General features: G+C 51.7%; 1 protein-coding gene across 1 annotated transcript in view; it reads left to right on the forward strand.

Moving 5' to 3' along the window:
- Positions 1–25,859, forward strand: part of meiob (meiosis specific with OB-fold) — a 261,266-nt gene extending 235,407 nt beyond the window's left edge. Inside the window, exons 13-14 of the mRNA XM_072479797.1 lie at positions 25,336–25,422; positions 25,746–25,859. Coding sequence (XP_072335898.1) covers positions 25,336–25,422; positions 25,746–25,859 — 201 coding nt within the window. The remainder of the gene's footprint in view (positions 1–25,335; positions 25,423–25,745) is intronic.
- The last annotated feature ends 1,397 nt before the right edge of the window (positions 25,860–27,256 follow it).

The following is a 27,256-nucleotide window of genomic DNA, read 5'->3' on the forward strand; positions in this document are numbered from 1 at the left end:
GCCAGAGCCCTCCAGCTCCTGGCCCTCCAGAGGATGCCCACCAAGGGCATTGAAAGGCACTGGGCGTCTCCACCTCTAATGTGCATCCTGGGGACACACCTAGACGTAGCAGTGGACCACAGAGGATCGAAGAGTGAGAAACACTGAGTGGGCACTGTAAAGTCACTATCCTTAGCTAGGGAGAATGAAAATCTGTCACTTTAACATGTTCACCATTAAAACATTTCACACTGAGACATGTGAAGTCCATGTCACTTTAATCTTCACAGCGGGCCTGCCCAACCCCCACCCCCTCCCCCCGTTTCTCCCCCTCCCCCCCACTGGTTCAAGATCAAAAGCCCCCAGTGTAGACTCTGCCATGAGGATGAGTGTGAGCATGCTGTCAGCAGAAAGATAGGAGTCACACTTAATCAGATCCTGAGGAGCATCAGAGCTTTCCTCATAGCGAGTGGTCATCACTCTCCTGCCTTGTATAGGGACCCGCTGAGAGTGCCAACACATAGACCCTTGGAGGGGGGGAACAGGATGGTCAGGAAGGGGTGGTGTGATGGGGTGGAAGAGGGGCTGGCGGTGTACAAACTCTGGGGACGATGAGGGCCTCCCTGGTCCTCCTGGCATGTTGGATCCTTGCCGCCGCCTGTCCTCCATCCTCCGAGGCCGCATGTCACTCATCCTCCTCCTCTTTGGTCAGCATGTCACTCCGCTGCTGTGCCAGATTGTGGAGGACACAGCAAACTACTACAAAGCGGGAGACCCTCTGGGGTGTGTACTGTAAAGCTCCACCATAGCGGTCAAGGCATCAGAATCACATTTTGAGTAGACAAATGCACTGCTCAATGACAGGACGAATGGCAAGGGCCTCATTATATCGGGTCTTCGCCTCAGTCTCAGGTCTCCACACTTGCGTCATCAGCCATGGCCTCAGCAGGTATCCCTTGTCCCCCGCAAGCCACTCCACCATCCTGAGGTAATCCTCGAAAACATCAGTGATCTCCGAGTGCCACAGGATGTAGTTGTGATTGCATGCTCCCAGGGTAATGGGCACAAATGAGTGCATGATCCTCAGGTGGTGGTCGCGCATGATCCGAGCATTCAGGGAATAGAACCTCTTTCTGTTAATATAGGGCATTCCCTGATGCCCCGGTGCTCGCAGTGTGACATGCTTTCCACCGATGGCCTCCTGGACCTGTGGCACCAGAAATAATGGTGAATCCAACAGCCTGGACATCTTGGTGGGCCTGGTCCAGATCAAAGTTGATATAGTCTGATGCTTGGGCATACAGAGCATCCGTCACCTCCCAGATTCACCTGTGGACTGAAGATTGCGATATGTCACACAGGTTCCCGCTCGTGCCCTGGAATGACCCGGTCATTTAGTGCTACAGTGACCTTCAAGGCCACTGGGAACATGTGTCCTACTCCTTCTCCACCGGGTGTCATATCTGCGAGGACATGGCACAGGTGCTGCACTGTCTCCTTGTTGAGACGCAATCTTCTGCGGCATATGCTGACTGCCATGCCAGTTCATTGAATGACCAACGACTCCTGTATGCCCTGGCACATCGCTGGACTTCACTCCTCACCCCTCTCCTCAGCCTGATGGGCGGGTGGGTCTTCAGGGTGTGTGGTGGCGACCTGCACATGTGATGTTGCCTCCAGCTTGCGATAGCCTTGCTACCATCTTCAGCATCTGCCTGCCTCGGCTGCGACAGGCACAGTGAGAGTGGCCTCCGCGGGATCCACAGTAGTAAACATGTTTGTATCTGGAAGGAATTGGAGAAGGAGAGAGACCGAAAATCAATTACAGCTTCCATCCCAGGACTCTCATCTTCCAATCCTCCCCCACCCTTATGACTGTCCCAACTTCTCTCAGACCGCCATCCAGGAGCCAGTTGTGCTGGAAAACCTCGCTTTGCACACCCATTCCCAGCTAGATCAGGAACCCCTAGACCCCAGGCCTCTGCCAGCAACATTAGGGAGGTTGTGCTCAACTGCCTTCCACTCATGCAAACATTTACCTTTTAGATGGGAGAGGATCTCAGTTGTGAAGCCCTGATTTTTAATATTTGATTGTTGGCAGCTGCCTCTATCGTGCTGACACTCTTAAAGCATATGCACCATGTTCAGACATCAAAGGTTGCAGGACATCCTGTCCATTAATCATCCTCTCAAACATGGCACCTGTCCCTTTGAGGAGGCACTTGAGAATTCAGGAGCATGAAGTGTTCTGACAACCAGCAGGGCTAATACATCCTTTGAAATAGTCTTCAGCTGTGAAGCTAGATGCAGCTCACAGTCAAAGGGGGTGAAATTGACTTTCATGAGAGAAGCCACAGCAGGACAGAAAGCTGTCGTAATCCCTGTTCTAGGTCTCCACAATATTTTAAAATGGCTTGAAGGCCTCACAGATGCAACGTCCTTCACCACCCCCCCCAAAGCCCAGGGACGACCCCTGACTTGGAACCTTCCAACCTCACCCCCCTAAAGGGCACCCCCTCTCTGAGCACTGGGGCAACAGCTCCAGTATCCTTGAGCTGCATGCCAATAAATGGAAAGGGCTACTCACTTCCCCTTGGTAGCCATTGTGCCACCTTCTCATTTTTGTAAGGGAGTACTAAACGACGCCCGCGTGACTTCTCATTGGGAGTCGGATGACTCCTAGAAGAGTGCTGCATTTGACTTCAATCTTGCCAATGAGATTGAAATGAATGCAATTTAGGCTTAATAACCTACTCGCCATTTTTGGATGATCTGGATCTCGCCTTTGGGGGTGAGCCGGGCGAGTTGGAAAATGGTTCACGACAATCTCAATTTGGGCCTTTCCCGCTATTCACCCGGCGCGCCTAGATCGGAGCCAGGCACGATGCGGTGGGAAAATTGAGCTCGATGTGTATATCTCATTGATCTTCCCAATTGTCTAGGTAAACTCTGATTCTTATCTAAAATGCTTTTGATGGGCAGGTCGCATTCTATTATGTTTTGTTAAATTTATTTTACTGTTGTTGCAAGGCATGACACTAAATCAGGAATACCAAGTGCTCTGTTAGTAAAGGCTAGTTTTTCATTTTTATTTATTCTTACAATACCCATAATAAATGTAATTAGTAATATCATTAAACAAACCATTCAGATAATGTTTATTTTACATAGTATTACTGGCTTTCCTGGGTAAGGATTAGTTCTCAACAAAGAGATGTTAATATGAAACTTCATATGATCAATTTCACAAACAAGCGTCTACATGTTCAGAAAATTTTCACATGGGCAAGATAATTTTATATCGGAATCAGTGCTACTATTGACACACATGTAGAATTACATTAAATATAGCCTGATAATACAGCGCTGCAGTGCTGAACACAACTGCAAGACCTAAGCTCATGATCCCAGCTGAACTGCAGGTAACCATCCTCGATTAGAGAATTTCATAGTGTTAGTAAAGTTATCTTCTAAAAGAAAAAAAACTGAATCCCTTCAGTATATGTCCCGCTGGTTCAACCACCACACCCAGGTTTGATTCCGGCTTGGGCCACTCTCTGTGCGGAGTCTGCACATCCTCCCTGTGTGTGCGTGGGTTTCCTCCGGGTGCTCCGGTTTCCTCCCACAGTCCAAAGATGTGCAGGTTAGGTGGATTGGCCATGATAAATTGCCCTTAGTGTCCAAAATTGCCCTTAGTGTTGGATGGGGTTACTAGGTTATGGGGATAGGGTGGAAGTGTTGATCTTGGGTAGGGTGCTCTTTCCAAGAGCCGGTGCAGACTCGATGGGCCGAATGGCCTCCTTCTGTACTGTAAATTCTATTATATGATAATCCAATTGTTGATGCATTTACAAGTTATACCACCTGTGTATGTGAAATTAAACAAAGAGCACACAGATGCCTATTATGATTGCTGCTATTTGTAATTTCTTTAGAGAATTCCATGAATAAGATTTGATGATTGATAATGTAAATGTATGATTAAAATAATGTTTACATTAGCTTTCGTATATCATATAGGGTTCAAAGTTATGTCTAGCCGACAGTCATAATATATACATAGAAAGTAAATTATCAATGGTTTGGAATATTTTCCAAATTCCAGTACATTGTTTAGATGTTCCCAATTCCAGTACTGCCCACTAGTGGTCAATACTTTTAGTTGCCCAATTCTGGATGAGTTTCCATCATTTTTTAATATTTGTATTTCAATAAATTGTTTTATGTACACAGTAGACAATTTACAGAAATCTTAACCATTCAATGAAAATAAAAACTATGAGTCACTTCTTTTTTGACAAGTTTCTTTAATGTTAAAAGTAAACAAAAACATGTTCATTCTTTTAACTTGAATCATTATTGTTTTATTTTAATATTCTGCAGTTCTGAAATGATGTACTTGTGAAAAATATACACAGCAAAATAACTGCTTGTTATTGCACAAATGTGAAAGATCGAATATTAATGAGGGTACAATCTTTAATAATTTGAACTCCTAGCCAATCCAGACATTGCATCTTTTTTTCAAGATATATTTGATATTAGACTTCCATCAGAAAACTTTGTTTATGTATATATATAAAAATTATTGTGAAACACTATTAAAAATATATAACCTTGTTGTATATTTTTAAATTTTCTGATTTAAATTTAAATTATGCTAAAAATGATGGAACCGAAATTGTGCGCGCAATTCAATGGGGGCAAAAAGAGACTTCTGTTTCGGGCATGTTGAGCGGGATGTTTCTCGGCACCTGCAGTGCTGAGACTCCACTATGCAATGGCACTTTGCTGGGTTTTTTGGCTTTGGCGCAGAAAGTCCCATCGAGGCCGTACTTGCATCATTTGCTGCATTGACGAGTCATGGATCGGGACACCATTTTTAAAGGCAGCCCAATCTTTTTACCCCCCTCAGCTTCCTGACCCCCCAGTGCACCCAGCTTCTCTCTTCCAGAGTCCTTGAGCTCCCCTCCCCGACCTCTTATGGGCAAGGCATCCTGGGACTGACCCCTGGCAAGGGCAACCTGGCACTTTGGCACTGCCAGCCTGGTGCATGGTTGGCAGTGCCAGGCTGGCAGTGCCAAGATGCTCAGGTGCCAGCGGGGGTTTCAGGGTACAATTCTGCCCAATGCTCGACCACCTGGGGGTCTCCAGTGAACTGGGAGATCCCCCACAGATGCCATTACACCTGATTCGCGTTTATGTGCACCAATGCTAAACCACGCCCTGCCGAGTTTTCCCAGGCGCGGCCAGGAGAATCCAATGCAGACGTATTTAAATACGCTTTAAATATGCTAATCAGGACCACGCCCAGTGAGCATGAGATCCAGATCACGACGTCCCGCAAGATCCCGTTGAATCTCGCAAGACAAGGGTGGCATGTTGGTTGGCGCAGTGCTTAGCACTGCTTTCTACAGCGCTGAGGACCCAGGTTCAATCCCAGACCCGGATCACTGTATGTGTGGAGTTTGCCGTGTCTGCATGGGTTTCATCCCCACAATCCAAAGATGTGAGGGTTAGGTGGATTGGCCACACTAAATTGCCCCTTAATTGGAAAAAAATAATTGAGTAGTCTAAAAATTTATCTCGTGAGAGGGTTCTCGTGAGATTCAATGGTCTCGTCGTGTTACCAAGTCGGGTGCGTTGAGGCCGGTAAATTGCAGCCTATATCCAAACTATGTTCTTACTACTTAGCTGATTGGCTTCATTTTCATATAGTTACCAGTCTTACCCAACCATAGCCCTCTCACTTTCCCCTGCCTCTGTCCTTGCTTAAAATCTGTTTAATCTCTGACTTCCTTCGATTTCAATGAAAGGTTATCAACCTGCAACATTTATTTTGTTTCTCTCTCCAAGGATGTGCCTGGCCTGCTGAGTATTTCCAATATTTTTTGTTTTTATTTCATAGCAAATACTCAACTGACACAAAAAGTAAATATCAAACTTCACACATTTAATTTGTATATGAAATTTCATTGGCACACATCTCTAGCTTTCTCTCACCAAGAGGTCTCGCACATCTCAGACCAATCTAGTTTCAATCACAGCATCTTTTAGCTGTCCAAGTTCACATGATTCTGCCAGCTGCCTTACTGCTTTCTGCTACCATTCAACGGCTTTGATTTTACTCTGACCTCCAGTATTGAATACATAAACTTCATATGTAACTTTCACTTGGGATTCAAAATGTGCATTCAAGGCTTTCAAAATCTCTATTGTCTTTTTTCTTGCTTGTCTGTTAGATTTAGAGTGGTATACACTTTGTAGCAATCCTTCTGCAGCAGTTTTAAAAGTATGGTCACTCTTATCATTTCAGGCTTGTTTATTAAGAGTGTTGTAATCTCATAGTTCTGCCATTGTAGGTGGAAAAACTGCCAGTTTTGCCATGTCCAATGATACTGGATATGTCATTGGAAAAATTACTGCAACCATTTTTATTCACCCAGTAATTCTCTGCAGCCTTTGCTTGCAGTCCTTTCATCCTTTCGTGCCTGCATTTCCTTTGTCCTTTTTTCTGTAGCCAATAATTCACTTGCAGCATGTGTGTGCTTTACATTCATCCTTTCGGAAGCTTTTTTGCAGGTTTGTACTTTTCTGTGTGCCCTTAGAGCTGTGTCACACTTGCAGTCTTTGCCTAGTTTGTTTTGTTCTTTTCAGTAGCTTTTTCCTTTTGCAGATTTGAATCTTCATGTTCTTCGGTTCTCAGTGTTTTTGCTACACCTTTTCCAAAGTTCAATAATCGATTTTGCTACACTTTTGCCATGTTTCATATATAAGGACCCACCCCCCCCCAAGGTCCCCTATAATAGGAAGACCCTCCAGGGACCCCTGAGATAGCTAGACACCCCACAGGGACCCCTGTGATAGGGGACCCCCCACAGGGACCCTTTTGATACGGGGACCCCCCACAGGGACACCCTAACTAAAGGGACCATCCTGGGACTCTCTGACAAAAGGGACCTTCTCCCCAGGGATCCCGGACTAAAGGCACCCCACCCAGGGACCCCCCCACCCAAAGCATTCCAAGCACTCAAGCATGTGATTTCACTGTATTTACCTTTCTTTGATGTGGTCAGTGTTTACAAACATTGAGGTTTCACCACTCAGGACGTTGAAGTGTGAAAGAGTATGAATGGATCAAAGCTGCAGATGGTTTTTACAAGCTATCAATCACAGCCCACGACTTAAAAGCTATGAATGGCCTGCAGACAGTGGACCTGTGGGAACCAGATGCAGGCACAGCTGCTCTCCTTCAAGGAATGGACACGTGGAGCTGCAAGGTACATATTACAGCTATGATGCTTCCCCCAGGCCCCGTCTGGACTGCTTTCTAGCTTCCCGCAAGGGTTCTCTTTTAAGGGAGGGATATGGTGATTCCCTTAGTCAGGGACTCCTTGGGGGCGGGGTCCCATTATTAAAGGTATCCCTGGGAGGAGTCCCCCTATCGCAGGGGTCCCTGTCCGGGGTCTCCCAATTACAGGGGTCCCTGGGGGGGGGGCAAATAATGTCACCCCCATGCTTGGGGTTGGGGAGGGGGCACCCAGACAATCGGGGTTGGGAGTGCTGTACGGTTTGGGGGGGGGAGTTCGGGACCGATTTGCGGTGCAGGGTGGGTTGGGTTGGGCCTCGGATGGTCTCTACCATTATGGCCTTGGCATAATGGACCTTGCGGTAGGCCAAGGGGTCAACAGTTGCCCCCTTGGCCCACCGCGAAGTCCACCACACCAGGGCCATGATTGCAGGAACCACAAGTGATTCGCTCCCACGTTACTCCTGGCTACGGGGACCGGAGAATCACAGGAGGGCGGGGCATAAGGTTCCAGGCCCACTAAATAGATGCAAATGGACAATTACAACTCATTTGCATTTATTTATATGCCCCCACTGGCCTGTGGTGTAGGGCTCTTTCACGCCACTAGCGGGAAGTTGAAGCACGGCATTCGGGATGGTGCCCGACGCACGATTTTCCATCCCATTGGGGAAGGTATTCCAAGTGTCCAAGGGACAGAGAATCCCGCCCCCTATTTTTATACTTAATTCCCCTTGCAATAAACTGTAACATTGCACTTGCCCTAATTACTTGCTGCTGTACCTGCATACTAATCTTTTATGATTCATGTGGCATGACACCAATATGCTTCTGTGCCATAGAGTTCTGTAGTCTTCATTTAAATTACAAGTGATAGAGCTAAGTAATTCCACAACCAACAGATCAGATCTCAGCTCTGCAGTCCTGTCACATCCAGCCATGAATGGTAATAGTCAATTAAACAACTCACTAGAGGAGGAGGCTCAACAAATATCTCCATCCTCAGTGATCGGAGAACCCAGCACATCAGTGCAAAAGATACGGCTGAAGCATTCACGACAATCTTCACAATCGTGAGCCAGAAGTTCCGTGTCGACCTCCTGCGGAAGTCCACAGCATTACAGGTGGTAGTATTCAGCCAATTTGATTCACTCCATAAGCAAGAAATGACTGAAGGCGCTGGATGCTGCACCGGCTATGTGCCCTGACAATATTACAGCAATAGTACTGAAGACTTGTGCTCGAGAACTTACCACACCCATAGCCAAGCTGTTCCAGTACAGCTACAACACTGGCACCTACCTGACTGTGGAAAATTGTCCAAGTATGTTCTGTACACAAAAAGCAGGACAAATCCAACCTGGCCAATTGATGGAAGGAGTTCTCAACAGTGCTATCAAGTGGCACCTGAGCAATAACCTGCCCACTGAAGCTGAATTTGGGTTCCGTCAGGGTCACTCATCTCCTGACCTCTTAGTTCAAATATGGACAAAAGACTTGAATTCCAGAGGTGAGGTGAGATTTGACAATGTTAGAACTGCAGGTCCCTTTAGTTTAAAGTAAATCAGGACCCCCCCCCCCCCATCTTCAGAGTGACTTGAGAGCAGGTGATGCTCATTTAAGCCGGTACTTAAGAACTGGTTTTCCCCAGTAGGGAGTGGCTTCTGGACAGGGAGAGGATCCAGAAGGGACAAATGGAAATTGGTGTTTGTGCTGAACTATAGTACGGTGATAAAACAGTTATGAATCAAAGAATGTCTTTTGTTGTCTGATTCAGTAAATGGATATCCATCTATGAAACAAAAGTGACTGCCCTTGGCATCAAGTCAACATTTGACTGAGTGTGGCATCAAGGAACCCAGCAAAATTCAGTCAATGGGAATCCGGAGGGGGGAGGGGGAACTCTCTCTGCTGGTTGGAGTCATACCTGACACAAAATCAGATGGTTGTGGTGGTTGGAGGTCAATCATCTCAGTTCCAGGACATCATAGTAGGAGCTCCTCAGGGGAATATCTCAGGCCAACCATCTTCAGCTGTTTAATCAATGACCTTTCTTCCATCATAAGGTCAGAAGACCGAATATTTGCTGACGATTGAACAGTGTTCAGCACTATTTGATACGCCTCAGACACTGAAGCAGTCCATATCCAAATACAGCAAGACTTGTATAATATCCAGGTTTGGGCTGAGAAGTGGCAAGTAATATTCGCACCACACAAATGCCAATGACCATCCCCAACAAGACAATCTAACCACACCCCTTAGCATTCAATGGCATTATCATCGCTGATCCCCACTATCAACATCCCGGGACGATTGACCAGAAACTGAACTGGACTAGCCATATAAATACTGTATCTACAAGAGCAAAGTCAGAGGCCAGGAATTTAGGTGTCCTCGGGCATGAATCGCAGTAAGTTAGTATACAGGTGCAGCAGATAATAAGGAAGGCAAATTAAATTTTGGCATTCATTGCTAATGGAATATATAAATAGGGAAGTGCTTTGCAATTGCATAGAGCATTGGTGAGACCACATCTGGAGTACTGCGCACCGTTTTAGTTCCTTTCTTTAAGAAGGACATAAATGCATTAGCAGCAGTTCAAAGAAGATTCGCTGGATTGATTTCAGGGATGAAGAACTTGCCTTATGAAGACTGATTGAGCAGTTTAGGCTTATACTCGCTAGAGTTTAGAAGGATGAGAGGAGATCTAATTGAGGTATGTAAGATGCTAAAGAGGATTAACAGGGTAGACACAGAGTAGATTTTTCCCCTTGTTTAACACTCGAACAAGAGGCCATAATTTTAGGCTAAGGGATAACATTTAAAATAGAAATGAGGAATGAATTCACTCAAAGGGGTACTGAATATGTGGAATTCTCTACCCCAGAGTGCAGTGGTCGCCGGAACACCAAACACATTTAAGGATAAGATAGATAGGTTTTAAGTAGTAGTGGGATGAAGGATTATGGGGAGTGGGCAGGGCGGTGAAGATGATGTTAGCCATGATCATATTGAATGGCGGAACAGGCTCGAGGGGCTGAGTTTCCTACGCCTTATGTTCTATGTTAATTTTAGTTCTTATGTTAATTTTAGTACCTTTATTTAAATTTAAGACACGAGTATTACACCCTCATTTCTCACCCTCACACTGAATGTGAAATTCTACACATTACGATCACTAAATGCATCGCTCGCCGCGCGGGGTAAAAGTACAGTAGGCATATCATTAGCGGGCCTGACACCCTATTCTCCAGGGCCTCCAAGATTCACCACCTCCGAAGGGTCGAGTTCCCGACGGCGTGGTTCACTTGTGCTCTCAAAAGTCGGGAACCTGGCTGCTGAGCGAGAGTGGGGAGGTAGGAAATGGCGTGGAGTGACTGTGGGCTGCCAGCCCAGACACCGGCCGTGCTGGCTGCAGTAGGGGGCCCCTGCCAGGGCTGGGGGACGGGAGGAACAGGCCGGGCAGCCTGGGTGTACCCCCACAGGACTGGGGCAGTGCCCGGGCACTGACCACTATCACGGAGGCCATCTTGCTGCGCACCTACTGACCGCCCAGCTCGGCCTCTGGTTCCACACAGTGATACCAGCCGAATGGGTGTGCCCACACCCCATCCCACGCAACAGCTTGCGCCCGCCCTCTTAACACCCCGCCCAACTGTTCGCCACCCACCAGCGGACCACCCAGGACAATACCCACAGCAGCCCCCAGTGAGCGCAGTGCTAGCCAATTGTACCCCTGGCTGCAGGGATGGGCGCCAGGACCGGGGGGCCCCATGGTGCCGGACACCGATGGGTCGGGTGTGGGGGAAGGACATGTATGGGCGGAGCCCGCAATGCCACCATGTAGCCCATGGAACTTGGCTGGGCAGGGGACTATGTGCCACGCTAACATATTGGCCTTTCACCCCCTGCAGACAATGGTGTTTGGTGTTCAACCAGCAATGCTGGCCACTATGGCGATGGTCGCAGCTCTGCAAGCTGCCCTGTGGCCGCATGAGTGGGGGTGCTCGGAGAGGAGGGGGAAGCTGCAGCAGCGGAGCGGGCAGCAGCAGAGCGGCCAGCAGAGGACCGGGTTGCAGAGGAATGTGCTGCAGAGGGGCAGGTGGCGGCCGCACAGGCTGGAGGGCTGGCTGCCAAGCAGGCCAAGGAGGAGGAAGTGCCCCATGAGGCCTCATGTGTACTGGCACCGCCTGTCATTTGAGGACTGCTGATCTGGGCATGCCAACGGAGGCTCGGGCTGAATAGAGAGACAGTACGACTCATCTGCCATATGATGGCACATCTGGCACCGCAGGGGTATGGGGGAGGACACCCTCTCCCGGTGACCGTCATGAAGGCCCTATATATCCAGGCGGGGCAATACATCCAGTTCCATGTGGACCAAACCCACCAGGATGCCTGGGCAGCGGGGTTCGCTGCCATCGCTGGGATGCCCCAGGTTCAGGGGGCGATAGACGGGATACGTGTTGCCCTATGGGCACCTGCAGATGAAAGGCTGCTGTACACTAACCGAAAGGGGTACCACTCGAGCATCCAGCGGGTCTGTGACCATCAGCTGCGCATCATTCACCTCTCTGCTGAGGGGTTGGCTCCTGGGAGACTTGGGTTACCTGCTGCACCCGTGGCCGATGACACCTATCCGGAGGCCACAGACCGACGCGGAGACCCGCTACAATGATGCCCATACAGCGACCAGGAGTGTGATCAAGCAGTGCTTCGGCATTCTGGAGATGCGCTTCAGGTGCCTGGACTGCTCTGGAGGGGCCCTTCATTACGAGGCTGACAGGGTCACCCGAATCGTGGTGGCCTGCAGCATCCTCCACAACATCGTGCGGCAGAGGGGCGATGTGCTGGAGAATGAGGAGGAAGGGCAGGCTTCGTCCGACGAGCTCGATGCGGGGGACGGGATGGACAATGAGCAGGTTATAGGGGCCAGGTGGGCACGGGATGCCGCACAATGTAATCGCCAAAATCAGCACACACGGGACCCGCTAATCGCCTCCAGGGCTTGCTTGCAAACCCCTCCGTTATACATACCTGCGGCGCTGGGTGCTCTGGGTCGGCAGTGAGAGTGGGTCTGGTTCATGGGATGGAGGATGGTGATAACCCACTCTGCGATGAGCTGTGGTGCTCCACATCATATGACAACGTCTGACTCATGCCCACAGTAGCACCTTCCACCTGGGTAATCCCTGCATGCGAGCTGGCCAGTCCATCACACAGTCCCGTCGAATTCCTGGGGTGGGGGTGCTGGGGATGGTCGGGGTGCGGGGTGGAGCACGGTCCTGCCACAGAGCCTGCACTGGTCCCCCATCACCCCGCTTGTAGGCCCTGGGTCTCTGACTGCACCTGCACTGTGGCTGAGACTGGATGTTCCAGAAGCCCGGGACCCGTCTGGGCGGCAGCTGGTTCCTTGGGCTGGCCTACCCTCTGACCGACCAGCCCCTCGTCTGCTCCAACCTCCACCTGCTGTACAGAATGCAACGTGTGGTGCACACCAGATTGTCCCAGGAGCTTCGTCACTAATGTGCCCAACCAAGGTGATAGTCTCTGGGATGGTGGAGGGTGTAGGAGACATTTGTGATGGAAAGTCTGTGTCCTCCTCCAACCCGAGCTCCGCGGTGTCCTGAGTCTTAGGCAGAGGGCTAGTGTTCGGGCTGCTCTCCCCGTCAGTGTTTGGCTGTCAGGGGGGGACACGGGCTCAAGCACTGGCTGGGGGCGGGGCACTCCGGATGGACCGGCCCTATCTACGGCGTGGGGGGGGGGCAGGTTTTAGGGTGATGCGGGGGTGGGGGTGGTGACCACACATGTGTCATGGGGATCGCAACTAAGCAGGATCTCGCTTGCTCGCCCGCTGCGGAACTCCGGCTCGGCGACCTTGTGGTATTATCAGGTATTGCAGTACCAGAGAGGCTGAAGTTCCATTGGTTAAACCTGGGGGTTTACCATTGGCTGTATAGTATGTAGCTCCACCTTAATAGGCGGGTATAAGAGTCAGTGCCGTCCCAGCAGCCCTCATTCTGTACCTGAGCTGCTGGGGAACAGTTCTAGTCTATTAAAGCCTTCAGTTGTGCTACAATCTGGTTTTAGTAGTTATTGATCGTGCATCAATTTAATAGACCAGACTTAAGTAGAAAGGATGGAGCTCCAAATCAAGCCGGAGTGTCTGCAACTCAGTCCCCACGCGGCGAACTTTGCGGCAATTTTCAAGCACTGGCTGGCGTGTTTCAAAGGCTACCTTGAGACGGCTGGAGGCACACCCTCGGGGAGCAGGAACTGCATCTCCTGCACTCAAGGGTAAGCCCTGGGATCTACACCCTCATCGAGGCGGAAGACTTTGATGCAGCAATCAAACTTTTAAAAGGACATTATATCCACCCAGTAAATCAGGTCTACGCATGTCACCTGCTTGCAACGAAACGGCAAAGCCCCGGGGAATCATTCGAGGAGTTCTACCGCGCGCTACTGGTGCTGGGCAGAAGCTGTGGCTGCCCGCAAGTTTCAGCGAGCGACCACATGGAACTCCTAATCCGAGATGCCTTTGTAGCAGGTATGAGCTCCTCAGAGATCCGCCGGCTTCTTTTAGAGAAAGACACCCTGGGACGTAGGGAGGCACGGGCCCTGGCAGGGTCCATGGACGTTGCATCCAGGAACGCACAATCCTACGTGCCCGACCATGCAGCGGCCCCCTGGGCAGCGTGGAATCCCGCAGCGGCAGCCCCACAGACCTTCCCCGTGTCCCCGCAGGCCTGCGCTGTAAGGCGGCCCGCCAACTCCAATGGGCCCCGCTGTTTCTTCTGCGGGCAGGAAAAGCACCCCCGCCAGCGCTGCCCAGCCCGCACATCCACCTGCAAAGGGTGCGGCAAGAAGGGCCATTTTGTGGGGGTCTGCCAGGCACGAGCGGTGGCCGCGGTCTCCAGCAGCGACTCCGGACTGCCACAGCGAACTTCTCCTTGGGCCCCAGGCGGCCAGCAGTCACCGTCACCCCCGTATGCTGGCGCCACGTGCGGCCCATGGGCGCCGCCATATTGTTCCCCGGACACCGCGCTGGACGGATGGGCGCTGCGATTTTGTCCATCTCTGACCACCATGTGCGACCCATGGGAGATGCCATCTTGGATGGGACCCCAGCCCGGCCGACTACACACTGCCCGATCAAAATTGACAACTACTGCGTCTGGCCTCGGTAACTCTGGACCAAACTCGACATCGAACAATCTCAACAGCAACGACGACGGTCTTCAATGGCCACGAGATGTCCTGCCTGATCGACTCTGGGAGCACGGAGAGCTTTCTACACCCCGACACGGTAAGGCGCTGTTCACTTTTTACCCACCCTGTAAATCAAAGAATCTCCCTGGCCTCCGGTTCCCACTCAGTGGAGATAAAGGGGTTCTGTCTAGCAAACTTCACAGTCCAAGGAAGGAAATTCAACAATTTCCGACTTTATGTCCTGCCACACCTCTGCGCGGCTACACTCCTGGGGTTGGACTTCCAATGTAACCTGCAAAGTCTGACCTTCCAATTCGGCGGCCCTATACCACCCCCCCCCCCCTTACTGTCTGCGGCCTCGCGACCCTTAAGGTCGACCCGCCTTCCCTGTTTGCGAACCTCACCCCGGATTGCAAACCCGTCGCCACCAGGAGCAGATGGTACAGTGCCCAGGACCGGACCTTCATTAGGTCGGAGGTCCAAAGGCTACTGAGGGAAGGGGTCATTGACGCTAGCAACAGTCTCTGGAGAGCCCAAGTAGTGGTAGTAAAGATCGGGGAGAAACATAGGATGGTCATTGACTACAGTCAGACCATCAACAGGTTTACGCAGCTGGACGCGTACCCTCTCCCCCGCATATCCGACCTGGTAAACAGGATCACGCATTATAAGGTCTTCTCCACGGTGGATCTCAAGTCCGCCTACCACCAGCTACCCCTCTGCACTAGTGACCGCAAATACACTGCCTTCGAAGCAGATGGGTGGCTCTATCATTTTTTAAGGGTTCCCTTCGGTGTCACTAACGGGGTCTCGGTCTTCCAACGCGAGATGGACCGAATGGTTGACCGGTACGGCTTACGCGCAACGTTTCCGTATCTCGATAAAGTCGCCATCTGCGGCCATGACCAGCAGGACCACGACACCAATCTCCGAAAATTTCTCCAGACCCCTAAAATCCTTAACTTAACGTACAATGAGGATAAATGTGTGTTTAGCACCGACCGTCTAGCCATTCTCGGCTACGTAGTGCGAAATGGACCCTGAACGCATGCGCCCCCTCATGGACTTCCCCCACCCTCACTGCCCCAAGGCCCTGAAGCGCTGCCTCGGATTTTTTAGCTACTACGCCCAGTGGGTCCCTAACTACGCAGACAAAGCCCGTCCCCTGATCCAGTCCACAACCTTCCCCCAGTCGATGGAGGCCCGCCAGGCCTTCAGCCGCATCAAAGCAGACATTGCAAAGGCCACGATGCACGCCATCGACGAGTCCCTCCCCTTCCAGGTCGAGAGCGATGCGTCCGACGTAGCTCTGGTGGCCACCATCAACCAAGCGGGCAGACCCTTGGCCTTCTTCTCCCGTACCCTCCATGCTTCCGAAATCCGCCATTCAGTCGAAAAGGAGGCCCAAACCATAGTAGAAGCTGTGCAACACTGGAGGCATTACCTGGCCGGCAGGAGATTCACTCTCCTCACTGACCAACTGTCGGTGACGTTCATGTTCGATAATGCACAGCGGGGCAAGATAAAAAACGACAAGATCTTTCGGTGGAGGATAGAACTCTCCACCTACAACTACGAGATCTTGTATCGTCCCAGGAAGCTAAACGAACCTCCTGATGCCCTGTCCGCGGCACATGTGCCACCGCACAAGTGGACCGCCTCCGGGCCCTCCACGAGGACCTCTGCCACCCCGGGGTCACTCGCTTCTTCCACTTTGTTAAGACCCGCAACCTGCTCTACTCCATTGAGGAGGTCAGGACAGCCACCAGGAACTGCCAAATCTGCACGGAGTGCAAACCGCACTTCTACCGGCCAGAGAGGGCGCACCTGATAAAGGCTTCCCGTCCCTTTGAACGCCGCAGCATGGACTTCAAAGGCCCCCTCCACTCCACCGACTGCAACGCATACTGCCTGAACGTGATTGACGAGTACTCCCGGTTCCCATTCGCCATCCCCTGCCCAGACATGACCGCAACCACCGTCATCAAGGCCCTCCATAATATCTTTGCACTGTTTGTTTCCCCCCTTACATACACAGTGATAGGGGGTCCTCCTTTATGAGCGACGAACTGCGTCAATTCCTGCTCAGCAAGGGCATCGCCTCAAGCAGGACGACCAGTTACAACCCCTGGGGAAACGGGCAGGGAGAGAGGGAGAACGGAACGGTCTGGAAGACCGTTCTACTGTCCCTGCGGTCCAGGAACCTCCCAGTCTCCCGCTGGCAAGAAGTCCTCCAGGAGGCCCTCCACTCCATCCCGTCACTGCTCTGTACGACCACCAATCAGACACATCACGAACGTCTCCTTGCCTTCCCCAGGAAGTCCTCCTCCGGGACCTCGCTCACGACCTGGCTAGCAACACCCGGACCCATCCTGCTCCGAAAACACGTGCGGGCGCACAAGTCGGACCCATTGGTCGAGAGGGCCCATCTGCTGTATGCGAACCCCCAGTACGCCTACGTGCATTCCCTGACGGCCAACAAGATACAGTCTCCCTACGGGACCTGGCGCCCGCCGGAACCCCACGCGCACCCCAACCACCACCCCCAACCCCCCCTCCACAGCACCTCACAGGAGAGTCAGTCCTCCCGCCGCCCTTGCCTGGGCCCTCCCACCCACTGACGCCCCCTACAGGTGCCCCCCTCCCGGTCAACCGCTTTCCCCACCAGCACCGTCTAGGGGTGATGAAGCTGCCATGGAGGCCGAAGCCACGCTCCTGGAATCGCAGATGCCTGGACCCCCACTGGAATCACCACCGAGGCCCGGACGATCTCAGAGGACGACCAGGGCTCCCGACCGACTGATTGCTTCATCTTAACCAATCTGTAACTGTAAATAATAAACACTGACTGTATACATCTGCCATGACTGTAAATATCCTCTAAACACTGTGAGGAGGTATCACGGTACCTCCATATCTGATCATACCATGTTGAATACAGTTGTAGCCGCTGGCCACCACCCCCGCCGGACTCCTTTTTAACAGGGGGTGAATGTGGTATTATCAGGTATTGCAGTACCCGAGAGGCTGAAGTTCCATTGGTTAAACCTGGGGGTTTATCATTGGCTGTATAGTATGTAGCTCCACCCTGATAGCCGGGGTATAAGAGTCAGTGCCATCCCAGCAGCCCTCATTCTGTACCTGAGCTGCTGGGGAACAGTTCTAGTCTTCAGTTGTGCTACAACCTCGCTTTAGTAGTTATTGATCGTGCATCAGACCTCTCTTTCCTCCGGGCTGCCGACCCTGTCCAGTGACCTCTGCTCGGGGATGATGAGGGGCCGCAGGTCTTGTCTCTCAGTGTGGCCTTCTCCTGGGGGGGTGGGGGACACATACAGCACAACCATTAGACGTTTTGACACAAGCAGCCCAGGGGTTGGGTAGATGGTGGCCTCAGTGGCCATGGCGGCTGGGACAGGATGGGGGTTTGGCCATCCCACGGGGGGAGGGGCCAGATTACGGGGGGTGGGGGGGGGCCGGGTTAGTACCAGGGGCACAGCGCTGCCTACTCACCCTGGCCGCCCTGAGGAGGTCGTGGAGTTTCTTCTGCACTGCAAGCCAGTCTGGGCGACGTTGCCCACAGCCCTGACCGCCTCTGCCACCTGTGCCCAGGCACAGCGAACGGCGGAGCCTGGCGACCTTCCTCCCGGGCCCAGGTACTGGGTCATCCTTCTCTCCTCCACGGCTTCCATGAGGGTGTCCAGTTCAGCGTCCCTGAACCGTGGCACAGCTCTCAATCCAGCCCTCTTGTTGGTTGGAATGGTGTGAGTGGGGGGATGGATCATTTATGTGTGGCTCCAGCGTGTGAGCCTCATGTGCGCCAATTATGGTCCCGGCGAAACCGGCACTGTTTTGCATGGAATTGGTTGAGTTCCACATGGCAATAGTGCTAGCCCATTTAAAGTAGCTGAATCGATGCAGCTGTTGTGCCATTTTTTCTGTTGTTAAACGCCCCTGTTTCCACGCCGGCATCGGCACTTAGTCTCAAATCGGGAATCCAGCCCTGAGCTGAGCTGAATTGCACCTGATTTATGCTTACGTTGGGAGCGCAAACCAGGAGGTGATTCCCAATCCTTAGCCAAGCAAATTTTGCATGGCGGGGATTGCGAGGGAATCCCTTGGGAATTCTGCTTTCTGCCCACCATTTACAATATCGACATCGGGCAATGGAGAATGTAGCCCTAGGTTTACGTCGGGACAGAATTTGTGGACTTTCACGATAGCAAAACTGGCGCCGAACCTGGACCGATTCAGCAACTGTGGTAGGGCTAGCATGGGTGGCACGTGGAACACAATTGATTCCAATGAGAAATGGTGCCGGGTCTGTGATTGAAACTCGGGAGGCTGAAAAGCTGCAGCTGCATATACACATTACAATCCCCACACACACTTATCCCAGCCAACAAGATGGCACAGGTTGTGCTGGAGCACCCCCATCCCGCTGATGGGTCGGCTGGCACCAACAGGTACCTGGGGGGAGACCTACACGACCCGTAGCCCTAGGTTTACTGTGGGCTGTTAGAGGTGCGCGCAGCTGCATGGCTGCCTTTCTGGCTGCGGCAATGGTACTCCATTCCCATGCACTCCTACCCCACTGGCCACCCCGGCCAGCGGCACAACTGTCAGCAAGCTATGGTGATGTTGGATGTTTTCCATACCCCGTCTCTCTCCCTCAGCAACCATAATGCTGGTTTCACGATTTTTAAAAGCACAAGTGAACCACGCCATCGGAAAATCGGCCCATCGGAGGCGTAGCATCGCAGAGGCCCCGGAGAATACCGGGTCAGGCCCGCTAATGACATGCAAACGATGTTTACTGTACATGTGTTCCGGACTACATTGACGCCGCTGTCGAGGTGACGGAGAATTGCGATTTGCTGTCAAATCGGCATCTACTGCAATTTTGCCGTCAGAACCTATTCTCCACCCAATTGCGTTTCGCGATTTCAGCATCAGCTAACGGAGACTCCTGCCAAGGTGGGTGATTCTGTTGTTGAATGACTTATTATTGTGGTGAACCACTGTAATAGGAGATGTAAGGTCGGGCCTGATCTACAGGTTCGCCGGTAGCTCATGCCGGCTGGCTCCGCCCACGGAGAACTGTATAAATATGCATGACCTCCAGTGCCCTGCCATTTTGCCAGCTGCAGCAGGAGGCCACGTATCTGACTGTAATAAAGCCACAGTTGTACCCAACTTTAGTCTTGTGCAATTGATCGTGCATCAATTTATTACAGTCAGATTTTCCACAATGGATATCAGAATTAAGCCCGATCGCCTGCAGCTGGATCCGCACAGGCCCGACGCCAGAAAAGACTTTACTCACTGGCTAGCATGTTTTGAGGCCTACATCAAGGCTGCGGATCCCGAGCCAACGGAGGCTCAGAAGATAAATGTCCTGTACTCCAGACTGAGCTCCAGCGTGTTCCCGTTGATCCAAGACGCCACGAATTACACAAAAGCAATGGAACTCCTTAAGGAACACTGCGCGCAAAAGGCGAACACGCTCTTCACCAGGCATGTACTCGCCACCCGCTCGCAACTACCTATGAGTCCATCGAAGACTTCTGGCGGACCCTAATTCCACTCGGCCGGGACTGTGACTGTCAGGCCGTTACGGCCGCCGAACACGCGAATCTCCTCATGCCTTCATGACGGGGATTGCGTCGGACCGCATCCGAGAACGATTACTGGAAGGGGCCACGCTCGAACTGGCGGAGACGAAAACCTTGGCGCTCTCCATGACGGTCGCATCCCATAAAGTACAATCGTACCCCTCCCGCCACGCTGCCCACCCTTCTACTCCTTCCTACCCTTCCTGGACCCCGCCGACGACCTCCTCAGCCGGGGCCCTGTCTTCCCAATACTCCTCCGCCGCACGCCGATCCGCGCACCCCGGGGGTCCCCGCTGCAACTTCTGAGCTCATCAGAAGCACTGCAGTTTGTAAAGCCCACAGTAAAAAGGGCCACTTCGCGGCTGTGTGCCAGGCCCGCGCAGTCGCTGCGATCGCGCCCGCTATCGCCCCCTCCCCCATGCCAGACGCACAATGGGAGCCGCCATCTTCTCATCCTGGGTCTATGGGCGCCGCCATCTTGTCCCCCTTCGGCCGCGTGTGCCCCATGGGCGCCGCCACCTTGTCCCGACCCCGCAATGTGCGCACCATGGGCGCCGCCATCTTGTCCCCCACAGGCTCTCCGGACATCCCGACATCGGAACCGTACACGCTCGCCACCCGAAGCATCTGATGGCTACCCGCAGCTCGCTTCGATGACGCTGGACCAATATCGCCCGTACAACCTGACCACCGCGTCGACGACGGTTAAAATCAACGGCCACATGACCTCATGCCTGCTGGACTCCGGGAGCACCGAAAGCTTCGTTCACCCAGATACGGTAAGGCGCTGCTCCCTCGCGGTCCACCCTGCCAATCAAAGGATCTCCCTAGCATCCGGATCCCACTCCGTCCCGATCCGAGACTGTTGTACAGTCACCCTCACGGTCCAGGGCGTAGAGTTTCGTAACTTCCGCCTCTATGTCCTTCCTAATCTCTGCGATGCACTCCTGTTGGGCCTGGACTTCCAGTGCAACCTCCAGAGCCTCACCCTCAAATTCGGCGGTCCCTTACCCCCCCTTACCGTTTGCGGCCTTGCGACCCTCAAGGTTGATCCCCCCGCCCTTTTTGCCAATCTAACTGTGGAATGCAAGCCCGTACCACTAGGAGCAGACGGTACAGCACCCAGGATAAGACCTTCATCAGGTCCGAAGTCCAGCGGCTGCTTAAGGAGGGTATTATCGAGGCCAGCAACAGCCCCTGGAGAGCCCAAGTGGTAGTGGTTAAAACTGGGAAGAAACACAGGATGGTCGTGGACTACAGCCAGACCATCAATCGGTACACGCAGCTCGACGCGTACCCACTCCCACGCATATCTAATATGGTCAATCAGATTGCGCAGTACCGGGTCTTCGCAACAATTGACCTGAAATCCGCCTACCCCCAGCTCCCCATCCGGAAGTCAGACCGGCCATACACTGCCTTTGAGGCGGACGGTCGCCTCTACCACTTCCTTAGGGTCCCTTTCGGTGTCACAAATGGGGTCTCGGTCTTCCAAAGAGAGATGGACCGAATGGTCGACCAGTACGGTTTGCAGGCCACCTTTCCGTACTTAGATAATGTCACCATCTGCGGCCATGACCAGCAGGACCACGATGCCAACCTCGATAAATTCCTCCACACTGCCACTCTTCTCAACCTGATCTACAACAAAGAGAAGTGTGTGTTCAGCACGACCGGGTTAGCCATTCTCGGCTATATAGTCCAAAACGGATTCTCGGGCCCGACCCGGACCGCATGCGCCCCCTCATGGAACTTCTCCCCCAAGGCCCTCAAACGCTGCCTGGGGTTCTTTTCCTACTACGCTTAGTGGGTCCCAACTATGCGGACAAGGCCCGCCCACTCATTCAGTCCACCCAATTCCCCCTCGCGCAACACGCTTTCACCCGCATCAGAGCAGACATCGCCAAGGCCGGAATGCGCGCAGTGGACGAATCACTGCCTTTCCAAGTAGAAAGCAACGCTTCAGACATCGCCCTTGCCGCCACTCTAAACCAGGCAGGCAGACCCATGGCATTCTTTTCCCGCACCCTTCATGCCTCTGAAATTCAACACTCATCCGTCGAAAAGGAGGCCCAAGCTATCGTTGAAGCTGTGCGGCATTGGAGGCATTACCTGGCCGGTAAGAGATTCACGCTCCTTACGGACCAACGGTCGGTAGCCTTCATGTTCAATAACACAAGCGGGGCAAGATCAAAAATGATAAAATCTTGCGGTGGAGAATTGAGCTCTCCACCTATAATTACGAGATCTTGTATCGCCCCGGTAAACTCAACGAGCCCCCAGACGCCCTCTCCCAATGTACATGTGCCAGCGCACAAGTGGACCAACTCCAGGCCCTACACGTCAGCCTTTATCACCCGGGGGTCACTTGATTGTACCATCTGGTCAAAGCTCGCAATCTGCCCTACTCCGTCGAGGAAGTAAGGACAGTCACCAGGTACTGCCAGTTCTGTGCGGAGTGCATGCCGCACTTCTACCGGCCAGACCGTGCGCGCCTGGTGAAGGCTTCCCACCCCTTTGAACACCTCAGCGTGGATTTCAAAGGGCCCCTCCACTCCGTCGACCGTAACACGTACATTCTCAGTGTGGTCGATGAGTACTCCAGATTCCCCTTCGCCATCCCATGCCTCGATATGACGTCTGCCACCCTCATCAAGGCCCTCAGCACCATCTTCGCTCTGTTCGGTTTCCCCGCCTACATCTACAGTGACAGGGGATCCTCATTCATGAGCGATGAGCTGCGTCAGTTCCTGCTCAGCAGGAGTATAGCCTCCAGCAGGACGACCAGCTACAACCCCCGGGGAAACGGGCAAGTAGAACGGGAGAATGGGACGGTTTGGAGGGCCGTTCAGCTGACCCTACGGTCCAGGAACCTCCCAGCCTCTCGCTGGCAGGAGGTCCTCCCTGTCGCTCTACACTCCATCCGGTCACTATTGTGCACCGCCACTAATAACACACCTCGTGAACGTGCTTTTACCTTCCCCAGGAAGTCCACATCCGGGGTGTCGCTCCCGACTTGGCTCGCTGCTCCAGGACCGGTCCTTCTCTGTAGGCACGTCCGACTCCACAAGGTGGACCCCTTGGACAGGGTTCACCTGCTCCACGCCAACCTTCAATGTGCCTACGTTGAGTTCCCCGACGGCCGCCAAGATACTGTCTCACTCAGGGACCTGGCACCGTCAGGTTCCACCCCAACACACACCCCCACCAATGCACCCACCTTCCACCGCGCCGCCAATATTGACCCCACCAGAGCACCCCCCCCCCTCCCCTTTTCCGCACAAGAGGACAAAGAGGACTTCTGCACACTCCCGGAGTTCCCCGATGACTGGCCAGCATCAGCGCCGCCACCACCACCATCGGTGCCACCGCCACCACCGACTTCGCCGCTCCCAACGAAGCACCAAAGCACCGGACCGGCTGAACCTTTGACGGACTCCGGACCGTCAACATGGACTTTTCTTTCCCTGCCACTGTACATAATTGCACTAATTGTATATAGTTTCATGTCACCCCCGCCGGACTCATTTTAACAGGGGTGAATGTGGTGAACCACTGTAATAGGAGATGTAAGGTAGGACCTGCACTACAGGTTCGCCGGTAGCTCCTGCCGGCTCGCTCCGCCCACGGAGAACTGTACAAATATGCATGAGCTCCATTTCACCAGCTGCAGCAGGAGGCCACGCATCTGACTAATAAAGCCACAGTTGTACCCAACTTTAGTCTTTGTGCAATTGATCGTGCATCAATTATCTAACTGTAATGGTAAGAACTGGACATGCATCTCGACGTTCATTAAATTGAGAACATGTGTACAGATGCCAAAGCAGAATTCACACACTGCTTGTCAAGTTCATGGAACTCTTCTCCAAGCTCTCTCCTGGCAGCACCATAGTCAGATTTGAGAAATGTATCCTCTTTGCAGTTGCCTCTAGCTTCAGCTTGCTATTGACACTTTTCATGCTACAAAAAGAAAGGCTGCAGTCTGCCAAACAAAAGCTGTAATTTGGAGGAACACCAAAGATGAGTAATGGTAACTGGATGAGTTCTAGTCAAGCTGTGTAAATAAATACCTAGGGAATGTGTGAATATAAAGGCCATTTTTAAGATGTTACGATTTGGATTCTCAGTTTTCAGCTGATGCATTTTGATTGCATAAGACTGCCTTCAAGCATGATGTTAAATTAGCATAAATTTGTGTGTATTAAAGAACCACAAAAACAGAAGTAGAGGAGGCAGAATTAAAGCAACAATTGCAACACAGGCAGCCCACCAGCTTTATGCTGCCTGATCATTTCAATATGTTCAGCCTGAAACCAGCATTAACCATTGTGTTGATTATAAGTTGAATGCATTAGTAGGGGACCAATATCATGAGTGACCACTTACAGTTAACCAACGCTGCTTAATGCTAGTGTATCATGGCTGCATACTACCAGTCATGCAGGAAATGAATCTGACCTGGGAAACATTGAAGATTGACACAACAGGGGAGAGAAGATGCCAAGTTTTTTTGGATGTTGGAGGAGAAGTTTTGCTGAAGGGGATGGAAAGAAGAAGAGAAGACTTGTATCCCACAGAAGGCATACCAGGCATAGGCTTAGAAGGCAATGAGAACAGAAGATATTGAGGTCAAAGCACTGAGGGCCTGGATATAGCACTTTTAAGAGATTCAATGACCTCACATGAGTTGTCAAGATCAATAAATGTATCTTCAATTGCCATATTCTACTAACTACACCACTGGCCTCAGACACTGCATACTTTGCTGTACCCGATATCCCCCAAACAGATTGCTTGACAGCCTGACACATTCCCTCTCTCTTGCAGGACAAGGTAGCACTAAACCAGAGGCAGCCGGAGCTAATCAGAGGTTTGTCTGCATGTTCTACTTCAATGGAGGAGAACACTGGCCATTATTAGGACTACAATTGCTGAGGCTTTGGACGGGGTGGTAGGGCTGTATCCATGAAAAGATGACAGTATTCTTGTACCTAATCCTCCTTTTCATCTCCCACCTGCTCCTTATCCTATGATCATGAGAGCTGCAAAGACTCTTGTACCTAACAAAATGAGCGCCAATAAGTCAAATTACTTGCTTGGGACATCGTAAGAAACATGAAATGATAGTATAACAACATGAGGAAATTTACCTTATTAATTTTCTAATGAATTAAGATTACAAAACTTATACTGTTTATCTTATGCTATAATTCCTAGACTGATGAGTTTTGCAGTTTAACAGAAGAGCAGAAAACATCATTAAAATGGAACTTCCTTTTGGAGAGGTGCAAAATCTACCTAAAGGTTTGGATTTTATTGTTCCTTAACGATGTATATTTTACCCGTGGTTTCTGATTTTATTATACAGCATACAAATGACATTCTTTCTAAAATAAAAAAGAACAATAATATCTGATAATGGCTGCAGTGCAAGGCTCTCACACCTAAAGGGAACAGTCCCTGTTGATCTGAGTACATTAGTCAGATGATCATTACACAAACTACACAACTAATGCTTTAGAAAGATCAAATTCAGTTGAGTAATCCAATACAATAAGGAAGAATGCGGGAAAGGAAAGCCTTCAGTCCACTTCCCCCATGTGAGATGTATTCTCATCTCATTCCAGAATGAGATCTCTTCTACAATTTGTGGAGTGGGCTCTTTGCAGTTCCCTCATCTCAGGGCCCAAACCCAGCTTTGTTCAATAAACATGGTTGGAGTTGGACTGGTGACCATCTAATGAAAAACCCGAGGATATGAGTGCAGTCTCAAAGTCATTCACATTTTTTTTAATAAACAATTTTATTAAGGCATTTTGGCACAATAAACAACAATAATATAAAACAGTGTGCAAAAAACAGTCATTATTGTGCAGGAAAACCAGCTCCCCTCCCACAAGGACCAGTCTAACTACCCCCCTAACCTACGTTACCCTAACCCCCCACTGACGATTAATTTTCCGGGAAGAAGTTGATAAATAGTTGCCACGTCCGGGCGAACCCATACAGTGACCCTCTCAAAGCGAACTTAATCTTCTCCAGACGAGAAAGCTCGCCATATCTGATAGTCAGGCCTCCGACTTCAGAGGTTTTGAGTCTCTCCATGCCAGAAGAATTTGTCGCCAGGCTACCAGGGAAGCAAAGACCAAAACGTCAGCCTCTCTCTCCCCCTGGACTCCCGGGTCCTCCGAAACCCCAAAAATAGCCACCTCTGGACTCATCACCACCCCTGTTTTCAGTACCCGGGACATAACCCCTGCCAGTACCCCCTGAGTTTTGGACAAGCTCAAAACATGTGGACATGGTTCGCCGGCCCTCCCAAACATCTGGCGCACCTGTCCTCCATTCCGAAAAATTTACTCATCCGGGCCACCGTCATGCGGGTCCGGTGGACGACCTTGAATTGAATCATGGTTCGCCGGCCCTCCCGAACATCTGGCGCACCTGCCCTCCATTCCGAAAAATTTACTCATCCGGTCCACTGTCATGTGGGTCCGGTGAACGACCTTGAATTGAATCAGGCTGAGCCTGGCGCATGTTGCGGTCGCGTTTACCCTGCTCGACGCCTCTGCCCATAAGCCCTCTTCTATCTCACCTCCGAGCTCCTCTTCCCACTTAAGCTTCAGCTCCTCTGTCTGTGACTCCTCCGCTCCCATAAGTTCTTTATATATATCCAAGACCCTTCCCTCCCCCACCCATCCACTGAACACTACCCTGTCCTGGATCCCCCTGAGTGGCAGGCGTGGGAAGGACGGAATCTGTCTGCGTAGAAAGGCCTGCACCTGCAAGTACCTGAACTCGTTCCCTCTCGCCAGCCCAGATTTCTCCTCTAACGCCCTCATGCTCGGGAAGCTCCCTTCCAAGAACAAATCCCCCATCCTCTCAATCCCCGCCCTCCGCTATGCTCAGAACCCACCGTCCATATTCCCCGGGGCAAACCGGTGATTGTCGCAAATTGGGGACCAAACCGATGCCCCCATTCCCCCCACGTGCCTTCTCCATTGGCCCAGATCCGCAAAGTCGCCACCACTATGGGGCTTACCGTGCCGGCGGGAGTGGCAGGGGCGCCGTAACCAGGGCTGCCAAACTAGTGCCCTGCACGAGCGGCCTCCATCCGCCCCCAAACCGACCCCGCACC

The sequence above is a fragment of the Scyliorhinus torazame genome, chromosome 17 (genome assembly GCF_047496885.1).
Source record: "Scyliorhinus torazame isolate Kashiwa2021f chromosome 17, sScyTor2.1, whole genome shotgun sequence".
In the NCBI taxonomy this organism is placed as follows: Eukaryota; Metazoa; Chordata; class Chondrichthyes; order Carcharhiniformes; family Scyliorhinidae; genus Scyliorhinus; species Scyliorhinus torazame.